The following is a 27,136-nucleotide window of genomic DNA, read 5'->3' as shown; positions in this document are numbered from 1 at the left end:
ACTGTCCACACATTGCAGATGGGATAGACATCAGAGAAAAATATCTAAATTTAACATAATTTTTTACAATTTGTAATAGATTTTAATAATGTAATACGTTTCACAAGTTGTAATAGATTTTAATAATGTAATACGTTTCACAATTTGGAATAGAACGTAGTAGTTTGTAGAAGAAAATTGTTTTTGGCTTTGCAGAAAATGATTGAGTTTTGCAAATGGAAAGGGGGGGGAGCAATAATACCAATGCAAATTAAAGTAATGTTTCACAAAAAAAAACAAAAAAAAAACTGAGTGCTTCATATTATTAAATAATTTGTTATTTTTATTAAATTTTAATCAAAAAAAAAAAAATAGGAAAATATTTATAAAACTCGATTGCAACTCAGATTTTTATTCACTAAAAAAAAAAAAAAATAAATAAATAAATAAAAGATTGTTTTAAGTTTGATTAAAGCAATTTCATACGGCTTAGATCTCTTTGGGGGAATGTTACACCTGCCCGCCTGCCCGTTAAACATGAGGGAGTGGTTTCTTACAGAAGAACAGAAACAAAGCTTTAGAAGGGAGATGCAATGCAGCATTCATTTTTAAGCATAAAAATAAATACAGAGGAAGGGGGTAAGGTATGCATCTACACAGATAAAAAATTGTTAGGTTTAAACATAGAAATACAGGGGAGAGGGGTAAGGTATGCAGATAAACATTGTGGGGATTGGGGAAATATAAGATGGAGCTTAGGGATGGGGGTAATATTTAATGGCTAAATTGAACAAGTTTACTGTGGATGTTATAGAGTTGGTGCGGTTGAACATTGACAGGGATCACTTCACCCTTACAGCCAGGGGTCGGAATTAGTACCCGACCTAATAATAAGCTATCCAGGCTTTTCTCTTTCAACACCTGAAAAAGAAAGAAATAAAGAAATCTATAAATATAAAAGCGAAAATGTATGTATGTATGTATGTATGTATGTATGTATGTATGTTCGCTCTTTCTGTATGTCTACAAAAGGCTTCTTTCAGAGAAGCGGTCGCTCGCTTAACAACCTTTTAAAACTTTTTATATCACATATAAATCGTAATATTTCACAGTTAACAACGAAGCTCGCCTGTCTATTTAATTTGCTCGATTTCGGGAAGATAAATATTCAACATTTGTCGCTCGCCGCATGTGGGTTAGTCTTTTTCCTATAACATCTTGGGAAAATAAAAAATCCCGCAGTCAAACTTGACCTCATTAAAACGGGCACCTGCCAAATCCAAGTAATTAAATAAATTCAAACGTGTTTCCGTTAGCATCACGCGGTGGGGCAATGGTTAACGTCGCACGTTTTTTTTTATTTTTCACACTAATTTACAACTTTGCCTCAACTGTTCGAGTTTGATCCTCATACTTACGTTTTTTTTTACCCCCCTCCCCCCCACACACACACCTCCAAACACCCGGGCAACGCCGGGTACCCCTCGCTAGTAAATACATAAAATATAAAAGGGTGATATAGTTTACTCCATTTGGTTTGGTTGCTTTGTTCTATGGCAAATCAACTGGTGACTGGACGATTCCAATGTTTTCCTCAATTCCGATACAATTTCCAATTCTCTAAATACCTATATATATAAATTTGTATTCCTGTCTGTTTATTCATAATTTGATTAATACATACAAAAGGTCTGCTACTTTACTCTTTCATTTATTTCTATATATAGTATGATTCTTGCAAAATATACAATTAAGAGGCCACCTCATTTGCATATTGCATTAAGGAAAAAAAAATCGATTTGACTAAATAGCGGTATGTTAGTTAATGTTTCTAGAGAGAGAATTGTTTTAAGTGTTCTATTTAAAATTGTTATTTAAAAAACTTTAAATAACAATTTAATTGATAACATTTAATTTATTTTAAATTATTTCCAACATTGACTTTTTTAAAGACGTAGAGTTATCTCCCCTTAGAAACTTCAAAACAAACTCTTCACCAAATAAAATAATTTGGTAATCTCAATAAGTTTCTAGTCTGAAAAAATAATTCCGTGTAGACAGAAAAATGTTGTTGTTTTTTTAAATATTCAAAAAAAAAAAAAAAAAAAAAAAAACACTAAAGAATAAACTGAAAAAATTTCATTTGTTTTAATATTCTTGAAATGGCTATACAGAAACTTTGACCGTTTCGAATTCAAACTTCAGCCACACTTTTAGAAACAACCCCTCCCCCCTATAAAAAAAGCAAATCGAATAAACGCCCCACCCCCACCCCAATAAAAAGCAAACCGAAAATTTCCTTTATGCAAAAAAAAAAAAAAAAAAAAGCCAGTGAAAAAAGTGCCTTTACAAAAAATAAAAAATTAAACATATTGCACACGTGTTTGGCTAATTTTTGGGGGGTCATTCGGGCACTCACTGCTATTTTTATTGAAACAAAACTTGTTTTGATCTATTTTATTTATTTATTGGGGGGGGGGTTAATGCACAAACAACAAAAAGTGCTCAATATCCGGAGAATAGTTTCTTCTCTTTGTATCCCTTCTGTCGAAATAGGGTATCACATACTTTTTTTGGGGACGATTACATTTACATGTTTTTATCCGTTCTTTTATTTATGAAATTGTTGCACATGATGAAAATAATTAATGTCCTTAGGTGTGGTCAAATGGAATTTCATGTCAACACGGGCAATGCCGGGTACCCATGCTAGTGTAACGATAATTCTCTAAATATTTAACGATAAAATTGTTATTTTTTCCCCAATTATCGTAAAAACAGGTGTTAAATTTGTATATGTTTTCTAAAATTTGTTGCTTATCAGACTTCCCAGAGTACAATTTGTGGTTGCATAGGTGTATATTTTGGGCCAGATAGAGAAGATTTACAAAATTGAAAATTGGACTGGTCCCAAAATGCTTAAGTTCTGGTAGACTATAGGAATTTCCATCTTTTACAGAAATCTAAAATCTATAAGAAAAATTTTCTTTGATTTATTTCTGAGATTAATTCATATCTACTCAATTTTTTCTCTTCTTTGAGGGGAGTAGTAAATACCGGCCATGAATGCAGCATTACAAGCATATGCTGTACTTTTGTAGACATCGGCAATATTACATACCTAATGTGCTTCAACAAGTTATATCTTTTTTATTTGTTGGTCAATTTTTAAAAGAATTATATTGATGGAAAGAAAATAGAATAAGCATTCCAATGATGTTAATTTATGTTTCTTTTATGCGTTCAATATTTTTATGCTCTAAGTCAAAAATGAAAAAAATGACGACAGCAAAAAGGGAAACTTTTTTCAATGTTTACATTTCATACGTTACGTTTGGATATATATATGCAGGGTTAAATTTGATTGGATATGGCTGAAATTTTACAGGCTATATAAGCATAGAAGTCCATCTCTACTGGACTTTGATTTTTATTTTTACGACCACAGGAAGCAAAGTTATGACCAAGCAAAATTGACAAAGAACATTTCAAAATCAAGATAAATCATATAGATAATTGTTTCAGAATTATTTTCATGTATAATATGTAAATATTTGATAATTATTTATTGTGCGGAAATTTCTTTAAAATGTTATGTTTTATAGAAATTAAAATCGCTTAAAAGGAAACGGCTCGCTATTGCACTAACCATCACTGTCAGTGCATTAACGAGTTTGTATTCTCTTAAAAATAGAAAACTGTTTTTTCTGCTTTCAAAACGAAAGCAGAAAAAAGTCTCATATCTTTATTCTGAGTTTGTCAATTTAAAAAAATTACTAAAAGCATTAAAAAACAACAAAATGTACTAAACCTAAACATGGATTCCATGAACAAAGTTTCTTTCTTAGAACAGCCCACATGTGGAACTCTGTTCTGTCAGCCTTCTTTCCAGGTGACTACAATATGGTCGTCTTCAAGTTTTTGATGGACCGTCCCCTTAAGTAATCCAACTTACCAAATTTCCACTACTAATGATTACTACGATATTGCCCCATTGATTACTGTACACTCATGAACCCTTATCCTTGAGTGGCCTCTGACCCTTGATAAGTAGCGACTCCTTCGCAAAAAAAAAAAAATCTAAAATTTAAAATCATTCTGATTATAAGCTAGCATAGATTTCATCGTGTGTGTTGGGGGGGGGGGCAGATTTCCAGCATTAACTCTTATTTTTTTTTATCAAGGAGAAAATTGTGCATCATCCAACTACCCCTCCCCAGAGGGAAAAAAAAACTAAAAAAACTTGTCTCTCATGAAAAAAAAAAAAGATTAAGGTTACAAAAATTTTTGGATGGATAAAAAGTAATGTGAAAATATAAGCTTCTTACCCGCGCATATTCAGGGGTGGGAAACGCTGAGAAGTCTGTTCGGACTTGACCGCCAGTTCGATTGGCAGCCAAGAAATTAGTCACCTGAACTTGAAGCTGAAAAAGAAATTCAAAAAATGATTGAATAAAATAAATATGTATTAGATATGTTTGAAGCCAAAACAACGTATTGTTACAAAATAAACAGATATTCATTTTAAATAAAACAAAATACGTATTATATACGTTTGAAGCCAAAACAACGCATTGTTACAAAATAAACATTTTGTTTTAAATTTATATTGAAATTCATAAATATGTTTCGAAGGAAAACTTCATCTTCGGTATGTCTTTCTTTTTTTTCGTCATGTTGTTGTTGGAGCAGAGAATTAGCAAGTAGAAGTCCGTTTGCTGTTTTACGGTAGTTTTTTTTTAAATCTCTGAACAGTGCGTTGGTCACGCGAGATTTACGTTGCAATATATTTTTAATTATTTGAGGCCCCTAGTGCCGCTCTGTGACTTGGTTTCGGAGGAGATAGTTTGAAAATATGGAGACAGACAGACAGCCTTCATCTTCAGTATGTCTGTCTTTTTTTTTTTTTGTTGCTATGTTGTTCTTGGAGCAGAGAGTCAGAAAGTAGAAACTAATGTAAAAACAACAAACAGATTTCTACTTTCTGACTCTCTGCTCCAACAATATGGCAAAAAGGACATACAGAAGATGATGCTTTGCTTCGAAATATATTTATGAATTTCAATATAAATTTCAAACAATATAAATGTCTATTTTGTAATAATGTTTGTTTTGGCTTCAAACCTATATAATACGTATTTTATTCAAACTCAGCCAGCGCTTCTAAGGAACAAAAATATTAAGCCATTCATTTTGTTTAAAATCTATATTGAAATTCATAAATATATTTCGAAGATACGCTTCATCATCAGCATGTCTTCTTTTTTTTTTGCCATATTGTTGTTGTTGGAGCATAGAATCCGTAAAAGTCCGTTTGTTGTTTTTACAGTAGCCTTTTCAAATGTCGGAATGGTGCGTTGGGCACGCAGAATTAACGTTAGGGTTTGTGTTCCTTGAATGGAAGCGCTGGTTGAGTTTGAATAAAATAAATATGCATTAGATACGTTTGAAGCGAAAAAAAACGCATTATTACAAACTAAACAAATATTTATTTTGTTTGAAATTTATATCTTATTCAAGCTCAACCAGCGCTTCTATCAAGGAACACAAACATCAAAAATATTTTTTTTTTGCTGAAGATTGAACCTTTTTAAAGTTTATGTCAAAATTTATAATTTGATTTTATTTTCATTAAAAGAGAAAAAATGCTAGAGATTATATATACATATATATATGATGAGAATAATGGAATAGTATTCCGACAAAATAAAAAATGCTAGAGATTATATATATACATATGATGAGAATAATGGAATAGTATTCAGACAAAATAAAAAATGCTAGAGATTATATATACACATATGATGAGAATAATGGAATAGTATTCAGACAAAATAAAAAATGCTAGAGATTATATATATACATATGATGAGAATAATGGAATAGTATTCAGACAAAATAAAAAATGCTAGAGATTATATATATACATATGATGAGAATAATGGAATAGTATTCAGACAAAATAAAAAATGCTAGAGATTATATATATACATATGATGAGAATAATGGAATAGTATTCAGACAAAATAAAAAATGCTAGAGATTATATATATACATATGATGAGAATAATGGAATAGTATTCAGACAAAATAAAAAATGCTAGAGATTATATATATACATATGATGAGAATAATGGAATAGTATTCAGACAAAATAAAAAATGCTAGAGATTATATATATACATATGATGAGAATAATGGAATAGTATTCAGACAAAATAAAAAATGCTAGAGATTATATATACACATATGATGAGAATAATGGAATAGTATTCCGACAAAATAAAAAATGCTAGAGATTATATATATACATATGATGAGAATAATGGAATAGTATTCAGACAAAATAAAAAATGCTAGAGATTATATATACACATATGATGAGAATAATGGAATAGTATTCAGACAAAATAAAAAATGCTAGAGATTATATATATATACATATGATGAGAATAATGGAATAGTATTCAGACAAAATAAAAAATGCTAGAGATTATATATACACATATGATGAGAATAATGGAATAGTATTCAGACAAAATAAAAAATGCTAGAGATTATATATATACATATGATGAGAATAATGGAATAGTATTCAGACAAAATAAAAAATGCTAGAGATTATATATATACATATGATGAGAATAATGGAATAGTATTCAGACAAAATAAAAAATGCTAGAGATTATATATACACATATGATGAGAATAATGGAATAGTATTCAGACAAAATAAAAAATGCTAGAGATTATATATATACATATGATGAGAATAATGGAATAGTATTCCGACAAAATAAAAAATGCTAGAGATTATATATACACATATGATGAGAATAATGGAATAGTATTCAGACAAAATAAAAAATGCTAGAGATTATATATATACATATGATGAGAATAATGGAATAGTATTCAGACAAAATAAAAAATGCTAGAGATTATATATATACATATGATGAGAATAATGGAATAGTATTCAGACAAAATAAAAAATGCTAGAGATTATATATATACATATGATGAGAATAATGGAATAGTATTCAGACAAAATAAAAAATGCTAGAGATTATATATATATACATATGATGAGAATAATGGAATAGTATTCAGACAAAATAAAAAATGCTAGAGATTATATATACACATATGATGAGAATAATGGAATAGTATTCCGACAAAATAAAAAATGCTAGAGATTATATATATACATATGATGAGAATAATGGAATAGTATTCAGACAAAATAAAAAATGCTAGAGATTATATATACACATATGATGAGAATAATGGAATAGTATTCCGACAAAATAAAAAATGCTAGAGATTATATATATATATATACATATATATATATATTATGAGAATAATGGAACAGTATTCCAACAAAATAAAAAATGCTAGAGATTGTATGTATATATATATATATATGACGAGAATAATGGAAATAGTATTCCGACAAAATAAAGGGACAAAAAAAGAAAAAGGAACAAAGCAAGTTATATATCCATCAACATTTTGTATTTATTGTAAGACAAAAATATACTCATTTCATTTCAGTGTACACATCCATATTTGAATTATAATGGCCATATTTATCCCAAAAATATAAATTACATCATATCTTTTTAAATATATTAATTGCTATATGATTTTTTTTAAAAATCAGACTTTTCATTACAACAAATATATTTTCAAATATTGTGCTGGTATTTTTTTTTTTTTTTCAAGTCATTCATCCAGAAGAAGTCTTACAATAAAGAGGAAATGTTGATGAACATGTGACTTGGTTTGTTCCATTTTTATCTCTATCTCTCTCTCTCTATATATATATACACACACAGAGAAATGGATTGACTGAGAGAAACGGGCAGAGAGCAGGAAAAAAAGGGGCAGGGGGACAAAGAAAGAGGGGTGGGGGGACAGAGAGAAAGAGGGGGCAGAAAGAAAGAGGTGCTGAGAGGGGGGAAAAGAGAAAGAGATGCGGGGGGGGGGGGGGGGGGGGGGCCAGAGAGAAAGATGGGGGCAGGGGGAAGATGGGGAGGATACAAAGAAAAAGAGAAAAACAGCATAAGAATGAGAGAAATTTGTTTTACAGACACCTCAAGACGAAGGTGCATAAAGTGATGTCAGTGGAGAAGTCACCAGTGAGCAGGATAAAGTTCTATCCAAACCACACTGATCGACCTCAGAGAATTCAAACTTCATAGAGCAATTAATCTGTTTAGTGCTTATCGGCTGTAAATGACATTCTTTGTTGTCTTGCTAATAACAAGAAAACAACGATAAGGGAAGACAACTTACCTCTTGCGTATTTTTCTCAAGCTTAACCAATTTAGAAACTTGTCTTATGAGCTGAGTGTTGGGATTGGCGGTCTGGGTGACGGGTTTTTCTCCTGGGGAATTAAAAAAAATAAATAAAATAAAAATTTGTCAACAACTGACAATCAAGAAACAAAATGTTACAGAATTTTTTAACTTTGGTTTTGTTTCCAATTAAACACTTACTAATCTTGAAATGAACAGAAAAAAGATGATATTTGTTATTTCTACAAGGGAAAGAACTTTGCAAAAGATAAAATACAAATCTGGTAGTCATCATTACACAGTAATTTTTTAATTCAATTCAAATCTCACTCTAATCACATAACAAAAGCAGAGTAAGAGATAGCACCAATGCTTTTACATACGTTGAATTGAAAAAAGTTTTTTTTAATAAATAAAATTTTTTAAATAAATAAAAATAAATTAACAGAAAAAACAAATAAATAAAACAAACAAAAACAAATAAATAAACAAAAACAAATAAACAAATAAACAAAAACAAACAAAAACAAAAAAACAAACAAACAAAAATAAACAAAAATAAACAAACAAAAACAAACAAAAATAAACAAACAAAAACAAACAAACACAAACAAACAAACACAAACAAACAAACACAAACAAACAAACAAAAACAAATAGAAACAAAAACAAATAAAAACAAATAGAAACAAAAACAAAAACAAACAAAAACAAACAAAAAACAAACAAAAACAAACAAACAAAAACAAATAAACAAAAATAAACAAATTAACAATTAAAATACATAAATTAACAAAATAAAAAAATTGGTACTTGTACAGTTTAATCAAGACATTAAAAAATGAAAATATCGAAAATAGGTTATATTGTACATATCCGTTTTGGACTGAAGATCTCCGAAAAAAAATTTCACTTAATTTTATCGAGTAGTTTTTTTTTTTTTTTTTTTTTTGAGCAGAAAAAAACGTTTTTATGACAGCATGTTGAAGTCAGCCGTTATGGAATTTTTTGAATATGCCATGGAGAGATACCTCAATGTAAAGCGTCAACTTCTTTCTCATCTGTATTACTAGCTTTTCTTCTTAAAAATCGAACCTTTTGTTCGGTATCAGAAATTGTTTTTTCGCTGTAAAAAAAAAAATCTTGATGAAATTAAGTGAAATTTTTTTGGAGGACTTCGTTCCATAACGGATACATACAACATAACCTTTTTTCAATAGTTTCATTTTTTAATGTCTTGATTAAACTGTACAAGTACCAATAAATTAACAAAACAAATAAATTAACAAAACAAATAAATTAACAAAACAAATAAATTAACAAAACAAATAAATTAACAAAACAAACAAATTAACAAAACAAACAAATTAACAAAACAAACAAATTAACAAAACAAACAAATTAACAAAACAAACAAATTAACAAAACAAATTAACAAAACAAATTAACAAAACAAACAAATTAACAAAACAAACAAATTAACAAAACAAACCAATTAACAAAACAAACCAATTAACAAAACAAACCAATTAACAAAACAAACAAATTAACAAAATAAACAAATTAACAAAATAAACAAATTAACAAAACAAATGAATTAACAGAATAAACATAATAAATTAACAAAATAAATAAATTTAAAAAACTAATTAAAACAATTAATTTTAAAAAAATAAAACTAATTAAAAAATTTAATCAAAAAATTAATCAAGAAAATAAATTTAAAATAAATTTAAGAAAATAAAAATAAGTGAAAAAGTAAAAATAAGATTTTTTTTATTTTTAATTTGAAAAAAAAAAAAAAAAAAAGTTTGACTTACCCGCTTTTCTTTTGGTTATATCTATAACAACGGGACAAGAACTGAGAAGATTGGCCTCCTGGAAAAGAAAAAAAGGTTTTTTTATTTGTTTAATAACCTATTAAGTCCCAGGTATCTAATTTATTATCTATTTTTACCAAGTTTGTTTGTTTTTTTTTTAGGCGAAGCTATAATGACTAAAAATTGGTTAAAATGCACAAGTTGAAAAGAAAAAAGTTAATTCTTTTATTTAGAAAGTGAAATATCAGTTGTCATCTTTAGTGTCATTTTCATGTTTCGGTCGATGTAAACATCCTCAGGTGTATTTGTCGAACTTTGTTTCTTTTTAAAAAAGGACCCACGGCACAGTGGTTAGAATACTTAGAACAAGTGAAGCATGCATGGTCCCCCGTGAGTGCACAGTGAACGAGGTATAAAATAAATTACTAAGTTCAGCATTTGCCCCCATCCTCCCCCCCCCCATTTAGCCCCAAAAGTTCTCAAAGCCTTAACATTTTTAAATTTGAATTCAACACCATGCAAAACTGCTAAATAGACATACACAGAAAATTTTCGACAAACATGGTAAAATAGTCCCAAAAATGGAGTGTTTTTATTTGCCCTAAAAGAGCCCCTGGGGCACACCCAAGAGTTATCGCGAAGTATAGACAAACAAAATTATATAGAAATCAGTTAGTTACAACTTTTCAGAAAGTTTTATAAAAATCCAAAGCATCAATTTTTTTTAATAAGCACAAAAGTGTCAATTTTAGCCATTTTAACCTGAAAGGCATTCCTAGGGGGGCAACCGGAGTTTTCCCGTAAAATCTGCTCTGTTACTTTTTTTACTCATATCATGTTTAATGTTTTGCAAAATTTCAAAAACTTCCAAGGCGTAGTTATTGAGAAAAGTGCGGGCAGACGAACGAATGAACGGACAAGGGTGAATTTACAGGTCCACCCTCCTTTTGTCGGGAGACCAAAAATCAATTATAAAAGTAATATTCTCCTGAATGTTGAAGGTTTAATTTTCAGTGTGGGCGACCAAAAAATACAATTGCAAATTAGTTAGTACCTCTATCCAGTCATGGCTGATGAAACAAGCATGCTACCCCCCCCCCCCCCCCCGTGAAGTAAATAAAGAGTTCAGTTTGAAATTCCGTCCAAATTACCAAGTGGCTGAAAAATTCACTGAACACATATTTACATCAGCGGAAATATTAGGACATTTTCTAGCTGAGACTACGTCAAGGCAATTCACCCATGCTTTGGCATACTTCACCCATTCTTGTTTCAGCGTCTTTATTGTTTAAATCAGTTTGACCAGTGGGTGGAATTAGGGTTACATGTTTGCAAGAACGTGACCAAACCCGGCATCTTTGCCAAATTTATTTTTTCTATAGTCACTGCTTATCAAGGCCCAGAGGCCACTCAAGGATAAGGATTAATGGGTGTTAGGTAACAATGGAAATCAGATGAGTTAATTTATTTTCGTGGATGGCTCATCAAGAACTTTTTATGTTGGACTTGAACACGACCATGTTGTAGTCAGCTAGAAAGCAGCTCCGCAGTATTGTGTTCCACAGACTAGCAGTCCTAAGGAAAAAAAAATCTCTGCTCATGGAATTTTCATTTAGCTTTGAAGAGTAAAGAAAATTTTTGATAGTGGTTGTAGCTAGTCAAGTGTTCGCTGTAAAGGTCTGACAGGGGGCACCATGGAGTGAAGCTTAGTTAAGCACCTGTCATGAAAATCACAATATAGCAGGAGAAAAGACTTTGCCTTTTAGCCATTAAAAATAGCTGTTAAGGGGTCAAAATTGAAAATTGGAACTTGGTAGACATGAACTTACTAAGTGTGCTATTTCTATGTATGCATAAATATACATTTAAATCTATGTACATTTATATATATAATACATACATATATATACAAACACACACATTTACATTAATTGACTTTAATGTGTGTGTATATATATATATGTATAAGACGTTAATGTAGTTTGCTTGAAGCTTTGTCTAGTGTGTAATTAAATGTAATTGATAGAAGACAGTTCAATGATGCATTTTACTCAAAGTCAAACACATATCTGAGGAAGAGATCTTTCTTGAAATATTATAGAATACGGATATTCCATCAGACCCTCTGACGCAGGTAATCACGGTGCAAGTATAAATAAAATGTGTATGAAATATATAAATATATACACGCACTGGTGTCCCAATAAAATATATACACTCTTTAAATTATCTCAACTTGCTACAGGAATACGTTATACCACATTCCCAAGAGATGTTTAGGAATAAAGAATGGCACTTCCTGCAGGATGAAGCACGTCTCTACTATCATCATGACGTAAGAGCATATCTTGATAGACACCTGCGAAACAGATAGTTAGGACAAAGAGAAAGTATTGAGTACTCTCTATGCTCACTGAATTTGCCCCCCTCCCCTTCCAATGGATTTTTCTCTTTTTTGGGGGCAGGGATAGGCGGGTGGAGGCATATTAAACACAGAATTCACACCACAAAACGAGCTACAATGAATAAGTTGAAAGCAACCATTGAATGAAGATGTGTCAAGATACCAATTGAACTGATTAGGAACATTTTCGATTCAATCAGTGAGTGTTGTCAGCTGTTCATGGACCACAATGGCTAATAATTTGAACACTTTCGATAATTAATTGGTTTCTATATTTGTTCACAGTATTTTGATGTATGAAACTTTTCTTTCTTAAAATAAATGTTGGTTTTATGGTCATGTATACATTTTATTGGGACACCTTGTATATTTGTAGTTGTATCAATAAAACTATTCTTTATTTGCTTCATTTTGTGTCTTTCCGTTACACCTTTGCATTGTACTGCCTTCTACAAATTATATTTAATATATATATATATATATATATATATATATATATATATATATATATATATAGTAGTATTTCAGCCCAGCATTGCCTGAGTGTTTGGAGGTATTTGTTGAGGGAGAAAAAAAAAGTGGTAGTAGATAGGCAGGCTCGAACCCATACCGCAAAGGAGGAAAAGGACAAGAAAAAAACATGCCGTCTTTGCTGTTACGACCACCGCCAAACCGGAAGTGATATAGGTTTTAATTAAGGCTAGACAATCGAAAGGAGAGGATGACTTTCGAAAATATCGGCGAAAAAAGCGACTCCCCCCCCCATAGTAAAATGCCCAGTTGATGGTGAAGATATTAATGTTTTAGCCAATTTTTCGATATTTGTTGTCTGAAAAGTCAAACTTGAAAACGATACTGATCTAGTAAAATCTGTCGCATCTGTCGAAAGTTTTAGGCAGACATGCAAACATACATACATTTATATATTGGTAACTCAAATTTTTTACCCAAACCAATTAAAAAGCTTGCCCTATCTCTGAATACTCTTTATGTAAAATTTCAAATGTTTAGACCAGAAATTATCTGAGTAATTTGGTAGAGAGACCGCAGAGGTCAAATTTTTTTTTTTTTTTTTTTTTTAACTTTACCCCTATTATGACCCCTTAACATTTATTGTTTTGGGCTCAAATCAAGTTATTAAGTTAGATCTATGTCCAAGGAACCTATATCTAAAATTTCAAGTGTTTAGACCTAAAATTGGCAGAGGAGTTTGGTAGAGTTCTCAAAGATCAAATCATTGAACTTTGACCCCTTAACAGCCAAATTTCTGGCCAAAAACCGATTACAAACATTTTCCCAAATCTCAGTACCCATATATCAAATTTCGAGACTGAAAATTGACAGAGTTTTTGTGTAGGGAAATGTACACAGAAACACACACACACGCACGCAGACACTGTCACAGATATATAGATATATACTAGCAGGCCGCCTAGCATTGCCCGGTCATAAAATTCATTTAAATAGGTCATTTTCATTAATGCAGATTTCATATTTATTATTATATTATACTGGACCCAATATATAGTAATGATTTAAAAAGTTAAAAAAAAAAAAAAAAATGACTCGTGCGTCACTACTGAGAATCGAAACTGAAGCGTTTAGCTTACAATTTGCTTTTTCCTTTGATATTAATGACTGTACTATGGAGGTTTACTGCAAAGCTAAAAATTAAAACAAACCAATAGCTATTACGTTATGCATGCATATTCACAATGCTGTCATTTGACCTTCATCAGCCAAATTTCATTTTTTTTTAATTTTCACTTTTGCACCGATTTTCCCCCCAACTAAAACCTAAATATAAAGTTTTGCATGGGTTCAAATATCCTATTTATTAAGTTTCATGTCTGTAGACCAAAAACTGTCAGAGGAGTTTGGTAGGGAAAATTTTTTTAAACAAAAATATATACATAAATATATATAAAAAGAGTTTTGTGTTTACTATAATCTTTTTACGCAAATATTACGCAAGATTAAATCATGCAGAATATCTGCATGAACATAATTACACGTAAGAGTTAACTAAAGATGATCATCTATAAATATAAAAGCGAAAATGTATGTATGTATGTTCGCTTTTTCTGTGTGTCTACAAAAGGCTTCTTTCAGAGAAGCGGTTGGTCGGTTCACAACTTTTTAAAACTTTTTTATATCACATACAAATCGTAATATCTCACAGTTAATAACGAAGCTCGCATGTCTATTTAATTTGCTCGATTTCGGGAAAATAAATATTCAATATTTGTCGCTCGCCGCATGTGGGTTAGTCTTTTTCCTATAACATCTTCAGGGAAGAAAAAAGCGTTCAGCAGTAAATGAATACTATCCCGCAGTCAAAACTTGACCACATTTAAAACGGGCACCTGCTAAATCCAAGTAATTAAATAAATTCAAACGTGTTTCCGTTAGCATCTCGCGGTGGGGCAATGATTAACATAGCACATTTTTTTTTTTTCACACTTTAATTTACAACTTTGCCTCAAGGGTTCGGTTTCGATCCTCATACTTACTTTTTTTTTTTTTTTAAACCCCCCCCCAAACACCCGGGCAACGCCGGGTACCCCTCGCTAGTCCCATAAGAAAACTGAAAAAACTAATAGGGAATTAAAATAAATGTTTAAAAGAATATGCAAATTAGTAAGATCTTTTGCTAGTAATGCAATTCAACGACCCATATATATATATATATATTAAAAAAAAAAAAAAAATTCTATTTTCTTTTTAAATAAAAAGAAAAAAGGGTTCCTTTTTTTCTTTCTTGGCCTTCAGGCCAAGATCAAAGTGTAGTACCTGTCTGATGCAGCACTACACTTTTTTGGTCTCGGTTGATGCAGGAGAAATCCTTCATGACTGATATTTTTTATTTTTGTTACTAACCAGAGTGCCTTTTTTTGGGAAGCTCACTTGCCCTCCACATTTAAAACCGACCTTATGTCTAACTCTGCCCTCGTGGGGAAGCAAGTAAACAAAAAATAAATAAATTTAAAAAAATAAAGGGTCCTTGTCCTTTGGGCTGGGATCAAAAGTGTAGTATCTGTTCTGATGCTACACTTAAGTTAATTTGTCCTTGGTCAATGGAGGGGAAACCTAAACTGAGACGATTATTGCCAGAGTGACCCTTTTTGCCCTTCTTTCGGGGAGCTGGTTTTCCCCCCACATTAAAAATGACCTTGTATCACATTTTGCTTTGGTAAGGAAGCAAATAACCATAGAAAAAAGGGTTTTTAATATCAATACACAAAAAAAAACATATATATATATATATATATATATATATATACACACACATACTAGCAAAAGTACCCGTTGTTGACTGGGTTCAAAAACAGCCTACAGAAAATGGACTCTGATTTATGAAAGTATGATAGGTTATGAAAAGGAAGGGTTGTAAATTTGGGTTGAATTTGGGGGTATCAAAACCAAAGCAAAATATGATGAAAGTAAAAATAAAATAAATAAACCACATAATTTATTATACCATACCTGTTCACACTGAAACACTTATCACAATATTCTGTGGATCTATATTAAAAAACCTTGTTAAACTTTGTGACATATTTCCATTCTATGGAGGTCAGGTGCGAACGAACACCCCATAATTTTATTATATCATATTTCTTCAAACTGAAACATAATTATCAAAGTATACTTACACAGAGGGATATGAAAAGTCTTTATTAAAGTTTGTGCTTATTTCCATTCTATGGAGGCCAGGCACGAACGCAGACCCCACAATTTTATTATACCATCCCTATTTAAGTTAAAACATACTTATCAAAGTATTCTTATGTACATTAATATCAAAAACACTTGTAAACGTTTTTTTTTAATTTTTAAATTTTTTTATTTCCATACTTTGTGGACCAGGCGTGAAAGCAGACCCCACAATTTTAATAAACAACTGTTCTGCCAGATCAAACATACCCATTCCTGTGTCTCGATACATCTTCTATCATTATATGTGATCAGTTTTTTAAAATAGTCAACCATATAGGAGTCTATTCATGACCAGACACACAGACATTCAGCTTTATATTATAGATATACTCCTATAAAATTTTTATAAAATTATATAATATATATATCTGTAAAATTGTTATAAATTATATATATATCTGTAAAATTGTTATAAATTATATATATATCTGTAAAATTGTTATAAATTATATATATATCTGTAAAATTGTTATAAATTATATATATATCTGTAAAATTGTTATAAATTATATATATATCTGTAAAATTGTTATAAATTATATATATCTGTAAAATTGTTATAAATTATATATATATCTGTAAAATTGTTATAAATTATATATATCTGTAAAATTGTTATAAATTATATATATATCTGTAAAATTGTTATAAATTATATATATATCTGTAAAATTGTTATAAATTATATATATATCTGTAAAATTGTTATAAATTATATATATCTGTAAAATTGTTATAAATTATATATATATCTGTAAAATTGTTATAAATTATATATATATCTGTAAAATTGTTATAAAATATATATATATCTGTAAAATTGTTATAAATTATATATATATCTGTAAAATTGTTATAAATTATATATATCTGTAAAATTGTTATAAATTATATATATATCTGTAAAATTGTTATAAATTATATATATCTGTAAAATTGTTATAAATTATATATATATCTGTAAAATTGTTATAAATTATATATATCTGTAAAATTGTTATAAATTATATATATATCTGTAAAATTGTTATAAATTATATATATATCTGTAAAATTGTTATAAATTATATATATATATCTGTAAAATTGTTATAAATTATATATATCTGTAAAATTGTTATAAATTATATATATATCTGTAAAATTGTTATAAATTATATATATATCTGTAAAATTGTTATAAATTATATATATATCTGTAAAATTGTTATAAATTATATATATATCTGTAAAATTGTTATAAATTATATATATATCTGTAAAATTGTTATAAATTATATATATATCTGTAAAATTGTTATAAATTATATATATATCTGTAAAATTGTTATAAATTATATATATATCTGTAAAATTGTTATAAATTATATATATATCTGTAAAATTGTTATAAATTATATATATATCTGTAAAATTGTTATAAATTATATATATATCTGTAAAATTGTTATAAATTATATATATATCTGTAAAATTGTTATAAATTATATATATATCTGTAAAATTGTTATAAATTATATATATATCTGTAAAATTGTTATAAATTATATATATATCTGTAAAATTGTTATAAATTATATATATATCTGTAAAATTGTTATAAATTATATATATATCTGTAAAATTGTTATAAATTATATATATCTGTAAAATTGTTATAAATTATATATATATCTGTAAAATTGTTATAAATTATATATATATCTGTAAAATTGTTATAAATTATATATATCTGTAAAATTGTTATAAATTATATATATATCTGTAAAATTGTTATAAATTATATATATATCTGTAAAATTGTTATAAATTATATATATATCTGTAAAATTGTTATAAATTATATATATATCTGTAAAATTGTTATAAATTATATATATATCTGTAAAATTTTTATAAATTATATATATATCTGTAAAATTTTTATAAATTATATAATATATATATCTGTAAAATTGTTATAAATTATATATATATCTGTAAAATTGTTATAAATTATATATATCTGTAAAATTGTTATAAATTATATATATCTGTAAAATTGTTATAAATTATATATATATCTGTAAAATTTTTATAAATTATATAATATATATATCTGTAAAATTGTTATAAATTATATATATATCTGTAAAATTGTTATAAATTATATATATCTGTAAAATTGTTATAAATTATATATATCTGTAAAATTGTTATAAATTATATATATCTGTAAAATTGTTATAAATTATATATATCTGTAAAATTGTTATAAATTATATATATCTGTAAAATTGTTATAAATTATATATATCTGTAAAATTGTTATAAATTATATATATATCTGTAAAATTGTTATAAATTATATATATATCTGTAAAATTGTTATAAATTATATATATATCTGTAAAATTGTTATAAATTATATATATATCTGTAAAATTGTTATAAATTATATATATATCTGTAAAATTGTTATAAATTATATATATATATATACATACACATACATACACACACTCCTCTAAAATTTTTATAAATTATATAAAAAATTTTGTATATATATATACACACACACACACACACCTATAAAATTTTTATAAATTACATATATTAAAGTCACTTAATTTTTAATGTTTTCTTATCCATCTGTCGAAATGATTCTAACCGGTGGCACTCAAGTCTTTCTTTTTTACTTTTGAAATCACGACTACAGAATTGGCTCTATAATGATAAATACAAAACCTGTAAATTGAAATATCACATTTGAGCGTATTTTACCAGTTGTAATATATATATATCTATATCTATATCTATATATCTATATATATCAGCAGTCAGAAAGAGAACAAAAGGCTTTGTTGTTGATAATGTTGAGGCATCAACTTACATTCATCAGCTTAGATGCTCGAGTAGCCAGGTTATTCAGTTCTTTCTTGCCAGGGACATCGTCAGGGAGTTCTCCGATCTTAACTAATCCTGTCTTACTGGTGAGGCCCGTTGGTTTCTTCGGCACAAAAAGGGGAGGTAATTGAGACATTTGGTCCTTAAAAAAAAAAAAAAAAAACATTAAAGATTGGTTAAAGTACTCCTCAATGATAAGTTAGATGCAGTCAGTCAAAATTAAATTTGTTACAGAAAAAAAAAAAAAAAAAAGAAAAAGTTGTAAATTAAGAAATGAGAGGAGAGCCATTTTTTTTTTTTTTTTTTTTTTTTTTACACAAAGGAGTCAACACTTATCAAGTCCTGGGGGCCACTCGAGGATAAGGGTTAATATGAGAGCACAGTAGTCAATGGGAAAATGTCGTCATCGTTAGTAGTGGAAATTTGGTAAATTGGATTACTTAAGTGGAACGGCTCATCAACCAGAGTGTAAGCGTAAGGAGAGCAACCAGAGTTTTTCTGGAAAATCCGTTCTGCTACTTTTTTTTACCCATATCATGTTTAATGTTTGTGCAAAATTTCAAAAAATTCCAAGCTGTAGTTATTGAGAAAAGTGCGGACAGACGAACGGACAAGGGTGAATTTACAGGTCCACCTTCCTTTTGTCGGGGGACCAGAAAAAAATAAATAAATATGTTTGGTTTGGTTGTTTTGTTTTACGGCATATCAACCCTTTTCGGGTTCAATCATTTTTGAATAAGTTCTTTGTATCTTATTCAAGTTCTGTATATCTTCAGATACTTATTCGTGTTTAGTTTGGTTGTTTTGTAGAGAAAAATTATTTTTGTTTTTGCAGAGCATGATTGAGTTTTAAAAAAGGAAAGGAAAAAACAAGCATCAATGTTTGGTGTATTTTAGGTCTGGATGTGGTATCTTCAGACAGCCTGATTTAGTCGCACCAGATGTCTTTTTTTTTTTGTTTTGTTACATGGGAGTCACCACTTATCAAGGCCCAAAAGCCACTCGGGGATAAGGGTTATTGCGTGTACAGTAGTCAATGGGACAATATCGTAGTCAGCGTTAGTAATGGAGATTTGATAAAGTGTCTTACTTATGGGGACAGTTCAGCAGGAACTTGTTTATGTTGGACTTGAAGACATCCCAGTTGTAGTCAGGTGAGAAACAGGCAAACGGAAGAGAGTTCCACAGGCGTGCACTTCTAAGAAAGAAGCTTTGTTTGTTGAATCTACGTTTTGATTTAGGCACAGATTTTTGCTTGGGAGTCACCAAGTATCAAGTTGTGAAGGCAACTCGAGGATAAGGGTTAATGAATGTAAGGTGGTAGTGCAGTGATCGTCAATGGTGTAGATTGGGTAGAATATGATTATTTATGGGGACAGCTCAACAAGAACTTGTTTATATTGGAGTTGAAGGCTACCATGTTGTATTTAACTGGGAAGTAAACCAGCAGAACAGGGTTCCGCAGGTGGGCAGTTCTGGGAAAGAAGCTTTGTTCATGAAATCTGCTGTTTAGATTAAGGCATAGATAGAGAGTAGGGGAAATCGTATATAGTGGTTGTAGCTAGTAGAGTGATTTTTTGCAAAAGTTTGGCAACAATGAACCATAGATTGGAGTTCAGTCGAGAACTTGCCATGAAACTTGGATGTTTTGGATGTGAAGTTATAAAACTCAAAATTTTGTCCTTGTAGTTGTACTGGATGTGAACTCAATACACCAACCATCGATATATCAAAAATGCATGAAGGGGATAAAAAATAAATATGCTTACCCGCAGTCGGCCACCTTTAAGTCGGATATTCTCTCTTATCACATGGTTTAACGCTTCTTTTAAGCTGGAAATCTACAAAAGAACATTAAATGGATCAAAAAATAATAGGATAGTCGGTCACACATTGGTAAGGCAACTAATCTGAGAGAAGGAAAACTGAAATAAAACCTAAAATGTCCCGCACTACCAGCTAGGCACCTCTGTCCCCATCGATGAAATGTTGCATCCCTCTGCCTGTTTTACTAGTATTTTAATCGTAGGTGCTCCGACAAACTACAAACACTTGTACCCCCCTTGACGTAAACATCCCAGACAAACCCAACAAGCAGCAAAATCCCACCCCTTCACTGTACAGATTCCTAGATGCTGGAAAGCCTTCTACTCAAATAGTTTCTTCTCTCGAGCTGCTAGACTTTGGAATTCCCTCCCTGGTCCCTGCTTCCCTGACTGTACTAACATGTAGAAGTTCAAGTGTAATGTAAACAGACATCTTGCTGCTCAACTCCCTACACAGTATCCCTGCAAATTATGTCCCAGATAGTAGCTCCCTGCATCAAAGTGGTACTGTGCCTTGTTTGGGATGAAAATGTAATAAAAAAAAGTTTTCAACTTAAAAAAATGGGTAAACTAGACTATCAAGCCTCGGTAGAGTAGCAAAGCTCTGTAATAAAACCAGGATAAACTAGACTAGGTAAACAATGGGACAATTAAAATCTGGGGAAATGTGGATTAATAAAAATTCTGAAATTGGGTCTAACTATTGTTTCTGAAATTGGAGACAAAACTTCCAACGTAATCTAAATAAATAATGCAGTAGAAATGTGTAAATGTATGTGTGTGTGTGTGTGTGCATAAAAATATTTAGGTTGTTTTGTTTTACGGCATGTCAACCCTTTTCGGGTTATTTAATACCAAATCCATTTATTTTAGAAACAGTTTTTATGTTTCAAGTTCTTTATATCTTTAAATATTTATTTGTAGAGTTTGGTTTGGTTGTTTTGTGGCATATCAACCCTTTTCGGGTCATTTAATGCCAACTCCAGTTATTTTGGAAATAGTATTCAAGTTGCATCCAGTTATTTTGTAGAAGGTTTTTGTTCTTCAAGCTCTTTATATCTTCAATTGCTATTTTGTAGTGATTGGTTTGGTTGTTGTATAGTGGATTTTAATGTTTTTGTTCCCTGCCCTGCAGAACATGAATGAGTTTTGCAATGGGAGAGGGAAAATGGTTACAGTACTTAATATTTGGTACATTTTAAGTTACAAAGCCAGTCAGGAATGGGGGAGATAGAAAGAGAAATTGAAATTTTTTTTTTTAATTACATTTTCACCCCAAACAAGGCACTTTGCCACTTCGATGCAAGGGGACCTAAGTTGCAGGGGTACTATTTTCTGAAATCTTTCCGAGTAATGGGAAGAAAGAAAAGAGGGAAAAGGTGGGTGGTTGTTTTTTTAGTAGGGCAGGTTATCTCAATATTCCATAAGAATCTTTCACTTAGTTATACAAGCACCAAAATTGGCACAAATGACGTTCAGAACAGACATTTTAAGAAAAGAACGTTAACCATCAGAAAATTCATGATGGCTGCCAGTTTTCAAGATGGCTGCAGAAGCAAACCTGACAAATTTCAAGTAGTGGGGCAGGTTATCTCAATATTCCATAAGAATCTTTCACTTTGTGATACAAGCACTAAGTGAAAGATTGATTCAGCAATCTGCCCCACTATTTGTTTTTGCAGAACATAATTAAGTTTTGCAAAAGAAAGTAGAAAAACAAAAAGCATCAATGTTAGGTACATTTCATCTCAGGAAGCCAATATCTTCAGACAGCCTGGTCTGGTAGTATCAGGAATATATTTAACTGACAAACTCTTAAACTATTGGTCGCATAACACTGAAATTTACAGGAAATAATAATCATACACCAAAGATTGCTTATAACATGTAAAATCTTTGTTTGGATGGATGAATAATGCGTACAGAAATGTTGGCAAGTTGAAATGCAAAACTGTTCATTTCAACTTGCCGACATATTTCTATCACTTTTGTGCAAATTTATTCATAGCTTGAAGTGGTTTAATTTTAAATCTATCAGGTGATAGCTCAAATGATAGGGAATGCGGGTGGGGCGATAAATGTTTTGGTTTCGATTCCAGCTGACGGTACCCAAGTCATTTTTTTTTTTAAACTTGAAATCATTACTATATATTAGGTACAATATAATAATCAATAAAAAAGTGGATCTGTAATAATAAATACTAAATCTGCATGAATTCAAAATATATTTAAGCATATTTTATGACCAGACCAGGTTGGGCACCATTGCTAGTCTAATATATAAAAGGCTATATGACTGTGTCTGTCTCTCCATATTTTCAAACTATCTCCTCCGAAACTAAGTCACAGAGCGGCACTAGGGGCCTCAAATAATTAAAAATATATTGCAACGTGAATCCCGCTGACCAACGCATTATTCCGAGATTTTTAAAGAACTACCGTAAAAACAACAAACGGACTTCTACTTGCTAATTCTCTGCTCCAACAACAACATGACAAAAAAAAAGACAGACATACTGAAGATGAAGTTTTGCTTCGAAATATATTTATGAATTTCAATATAAATTTCAAACAAAATAAATGTTTATTTTGTAATAATGTGTTGTTTTGGCTTCAAACATATAATACGTATTTTATTTTATATTTAAGCATATTTTATGACCGGACCAGGTTGGGCACCACTGCTAGTCTAATATATAAAAGACTATATGACTGTGTGTCCATCCCCATATTTTCAAACTATCTCCTCCGAAACTAAGTTGCAGAGCGGCACTAAGGGCCTCAAATAATGTAACTTTTTATAGACTGTTCTTTTATGGGTTTTTAGCCGGTTAAAATTGTTTTGGAGGGTCAAAATTGAAAAAAATCATTAAATATTTTGTACATTCATCTAAGTCTATTTTTAATTTTTAATCAGTTTTCTGCGTGTCATGTTAGTACAATGGTAACGTCACCAGCTTTGAATGCTAATGTTTCAGTTTCGATTCTAGCTGATGGCACCCAAATACTTTTTTTTTTTTTTACTTTTGAAATCACGACTCTATAATAATATATATGAAATATGGACAAATTAAAATATTATATTTAAGTGTATTTTATGCCCGGGCAAAAAGCGGGGCGCCCCCCCCCTCCTCCTATACACACACACTAATAGGTTGGTTGGTTGTTTTTGTTTTACAGCATATCAACCTTTTTCAGGTTATTTAATGCCGAATCTAGTTATTTTGAAGAAAATTTTTAATGGAGTATATATATTTTTTTTAAGTTAGATTCTATTTAACCCATAGTTGGGACTCTAACAGGTACTACCACTCCGGGTCAGAGTGGACCTGGGAGCAATGGCAATTAAAGGGTGGCTCCACACTCCCTAAGGCCCGCAAGGTGGGGCCTCACCATCGGATATAGTTTTAGGTCATATCCAGGACCCACTAATAGGTAATAAAAAGAATATGAGAGTGTATGAGAAAGCTGTTTCTTATCCCTTTTCTTCATCTTTCCATCTTCCTTTACCTCCGGTCATATCAGGTGCGGAACTGCAAGTCAATGAAGTGATAGCATTGTTTCTGTACCTTTGCTTTGTTTGTTCTGCGATATATACACCCATTGTAGATATACTTTGTACAGACCGCTATATAACATTAATTTTACATATACATTTTATACATACACACTATAGGTTTTGGTGGCATACATATGCATACATGCCCCACTATGATATATATACGTTATTTAAAAACAGCTGTGCTACAATATTTCCAAAATAAGGAAAATACTTACCTGTTGTTTAAGTATTGGCGATTCCTGGGCATTTCCAGGTACAAATGGCCCCACGGGACTGGTTGGTGTGGTAGCTATGTAGATAAGATATTTATATTAGATATATAAATAAGAAAAAAATTGTTTGTTTTTTTTAATTCAAGGAACAAAACCAGTGTGACACAATGACAAAGGGTCCTTTTTTGGGGAGCTTATGCTTCCCACGTTTAAAACCCTCATTCTGTAGGCTTTCCAATATTATAACCACTGGTTATCACATTCTATTGCATCTGATAACTGCTGTTATTAGTTTAATAACAAACCTAAAATGATCAAAGCACAAAGTAAAACAAATTTATTTAAAAACTTACAGATTAAATAGTAATGTAGAAGCCGCTCAATGCATTATGATAAAAGTTTCTGACTGAAACTGATAAGCAGTATTTATCAAATAACAGTTGCTCATCATTTTAGACTGCTTAAATTTTGGCAGAATTTTTAATTTCACTAATTTGCACACATACAAATCGATCATTTGATGAAAATCTGAAGTAAATCCAGCCTTAAACATTTTAAGAGTTATCCTTGAAAACATAGCAAATAAATTTGTTATTTGTATTCTTCGAATAAAAATAACTTTCATATGTAAAATTATAGTTATATAAACACTTTACATTTCTGAATTTTTGAGATGAAGATTGGTTATTAGTATTATTTGAGTTCATCAAACTACCGTTCTGATCTTGAGTGTCATTTTCAAAACGTTTCAGTCAATGTAACATCCGACATTCTTCAGACGTATCTTGTCAAACTCTGGAATCTTTCTGTCAAACTCTGGAATCTGCATGGAATTTCAAGTGTCCTCCACACGTTTGCAATTACGTTTTGCGGTCCTCCACACGCTTGCAATTACATTTTGCGGTCCTCCACGCGCTTGCAATTACATTTTGCGGTCCTCCACGTGCTTGCAATTACATTTTGCGGTCCTCCACGCGCTTGCAATTACATTTTGCGGTCCTCCACGCGCTTGCAATTACATTTTGCGGTCCTCCACGCGTTTGCAATTACATTTTGCGGTCCTCCACACGTTTGCAATTACATTTTGCGGTCCTCAACATATTGGAAATATCAATTTTAAAAGTGATATCCTGAGGTTCAACCTCAGTGTGTGCGACTGAAAAATACAACTAAAAATTACTTAGAACATCTATCTAATCATGGCTGATGGAATGAAAGCATGCTTCCTTTATGTTCGACAAACATTCCCAAGGTTAACAAAGTGCACCTGAAGAAGGTCGGAGGTTATATCAACCGAAAATTTGTGAAAATGACACTCCCGATGGGAATAGTAGTTTGAAGAATCCAAATAAAACGAATAAATGTTATTCTTAAAAAAAAAATATATGCATCGTACTTAATTCTTACAATGTCAAATACGATTTTATTGAAAGTAGAAACAAAATCATGGCTCAAAATTATTGCTCAAAATAGAAGACGCATAATTTCCCCACACATGAATCTATAAATAAATAAATTACCAGTATTGTTGCTGCGTGACAAGCCTTCCATCAGATGTTTGCGAGTTGCGTTCTTGTATTTATTCTCTAACTCTGACCTTTCTTCCTGAAGATGATCAATATCTTCCTGCATTATACGAACATTCGCTTTGTACATCCTACAGAAAAAAAAAAACAATAACAAAAAGTCTCCAACAGAGAATGGAAATATATTTTTTAATACTAAAACTTTAAGGATGTTTTGGATGGTGGGAAGAAGAATGAATGACTAGAATAAAGTGTTAAGTGATTAGAAAATGGTGAGAGAGATGGAATGATTAAGCAACGGAATGGAGTAAGGAGAGGGGAAGAGAGAAGGGTAAGGAGAGGGGGTGAAAGGTAGAGGAGGGCGAGCGAGATGCAGGAGAGGGGGCGAACGAGATACAGGAGAGAGAGGGGGGCGATCGAGATACAGGAGAGGGGGGCGAGCGAGATACAGGAGAGGGGGGCGAGCGAGATACAGGAGAGGGGGGCGAGCGAGATACAGGAGAGGGGGGCGAGCGAGATACAGGAGAGGGGGGCGAGCGAGATACAGAAGAGGGGGGCGAGCGAGATACAGAAGAGACAGGAGCGAGGAGAAGTGGAAAGATATCCACAAGCAGTAGAAAGGATGCTTTATTTTTTTTTTTCTAAAATGAAAAAAAAAAAAAATTGTATCCATTACTTTTATCCAACCCACACATGCAATTATGGGTTAAAAGTAGAAGCAGACCGGGTGCTCATTACTTCCCAAACCATGCCGACATGCAAGCTAGTCATAAATTAAAAGTGGACATTACAAATATTATAAAACTGGGATGGTATACAAATATTATAAAACTGGGATGGTATACAAATATTATAAAACTGGGATGGTATACAAATATTATAAAACTGGGATGG

The 27,136-nt window shown here is 30.6% G+C and overlaps 1 protein-coding gene and 1 pseudogene across 13 annotated transcripts in view; one reads left to right on the top strand and one right to left on the bottom strand.

The window, feature by feature from the left end:
• Positions 1-387: 387 nt before the first annotated feature.
• LOC145267087 (dynactin subunit 1-like) overlaps positions 388-27,136 on the bottom strand; it is a 234,592-nt gene continuing 207,843 nt past the window's right edge. For 7 of the 13 annotated variants that reach the window (XM_080123076.1, XM_080123078.1, XM_080123072.1 and 4 more), the window contains 8 exons: positions 26,237-26,373; positions 24,720-24,793; positions 20,886-20,957; positions 19,103-19,258; positions 10,107-10,164; positions 8,284-8,375; positions 4,308-4,403; positions 615-900 (listed from right to left, as the gene is read on the bottom strand). In XM_080123076.1, coding sequence (XP_079979202.1) covers positions 754-900; positions 4,308-4,403; positions 8,284-8,375; positions 10,107-10,164; positions 19,103-19,258; positions 20,886-20,957; positions 24,720-24,793; positions 26,237-26,373 — 832 coding nt within the window. In that variant the 3' untranslated portion in view covers positions 615-753. Of the gene's footprint in view, positions 901-4,307; positions 4,404-8,283; positions 8,376-10,106; positions 10,165-19,102; positions 19,259-20,885; positions 20,958-24,719; positions 24,794-26,236; positions 26,374-27,136 lie in introns of all 13 variants that reach the window. The other 6 variants (XM_080123079.1, XM_080123080.1, XM_080123077.1 and 3 more) reach the window with 1 other exon arrangement.
• Positions 15,264-15,483, top strand: LOC145267353 (U2 spliceosomal RNA; annotated as a pseudogene).

Source organism: Euprymna scolopes, chromosome 42 (assembly GCF_053919585.1).
Source record: "Euprymna scolopes isolate OS-2025 chromosome 42, ASM5391958v1, whole genome shotgun sequence".
NCBI lineage: Eukaryota > Metazoa > Mollusca > Cephalopoda > Sepiida > Sepiolidae > Euprymna > Euprymna scolopes.
The sequence above is the reverse complement of the archived record's forward strand: the minus strand, read 5'-3'. Positions and strand labels throughout refer to the sequence as shown.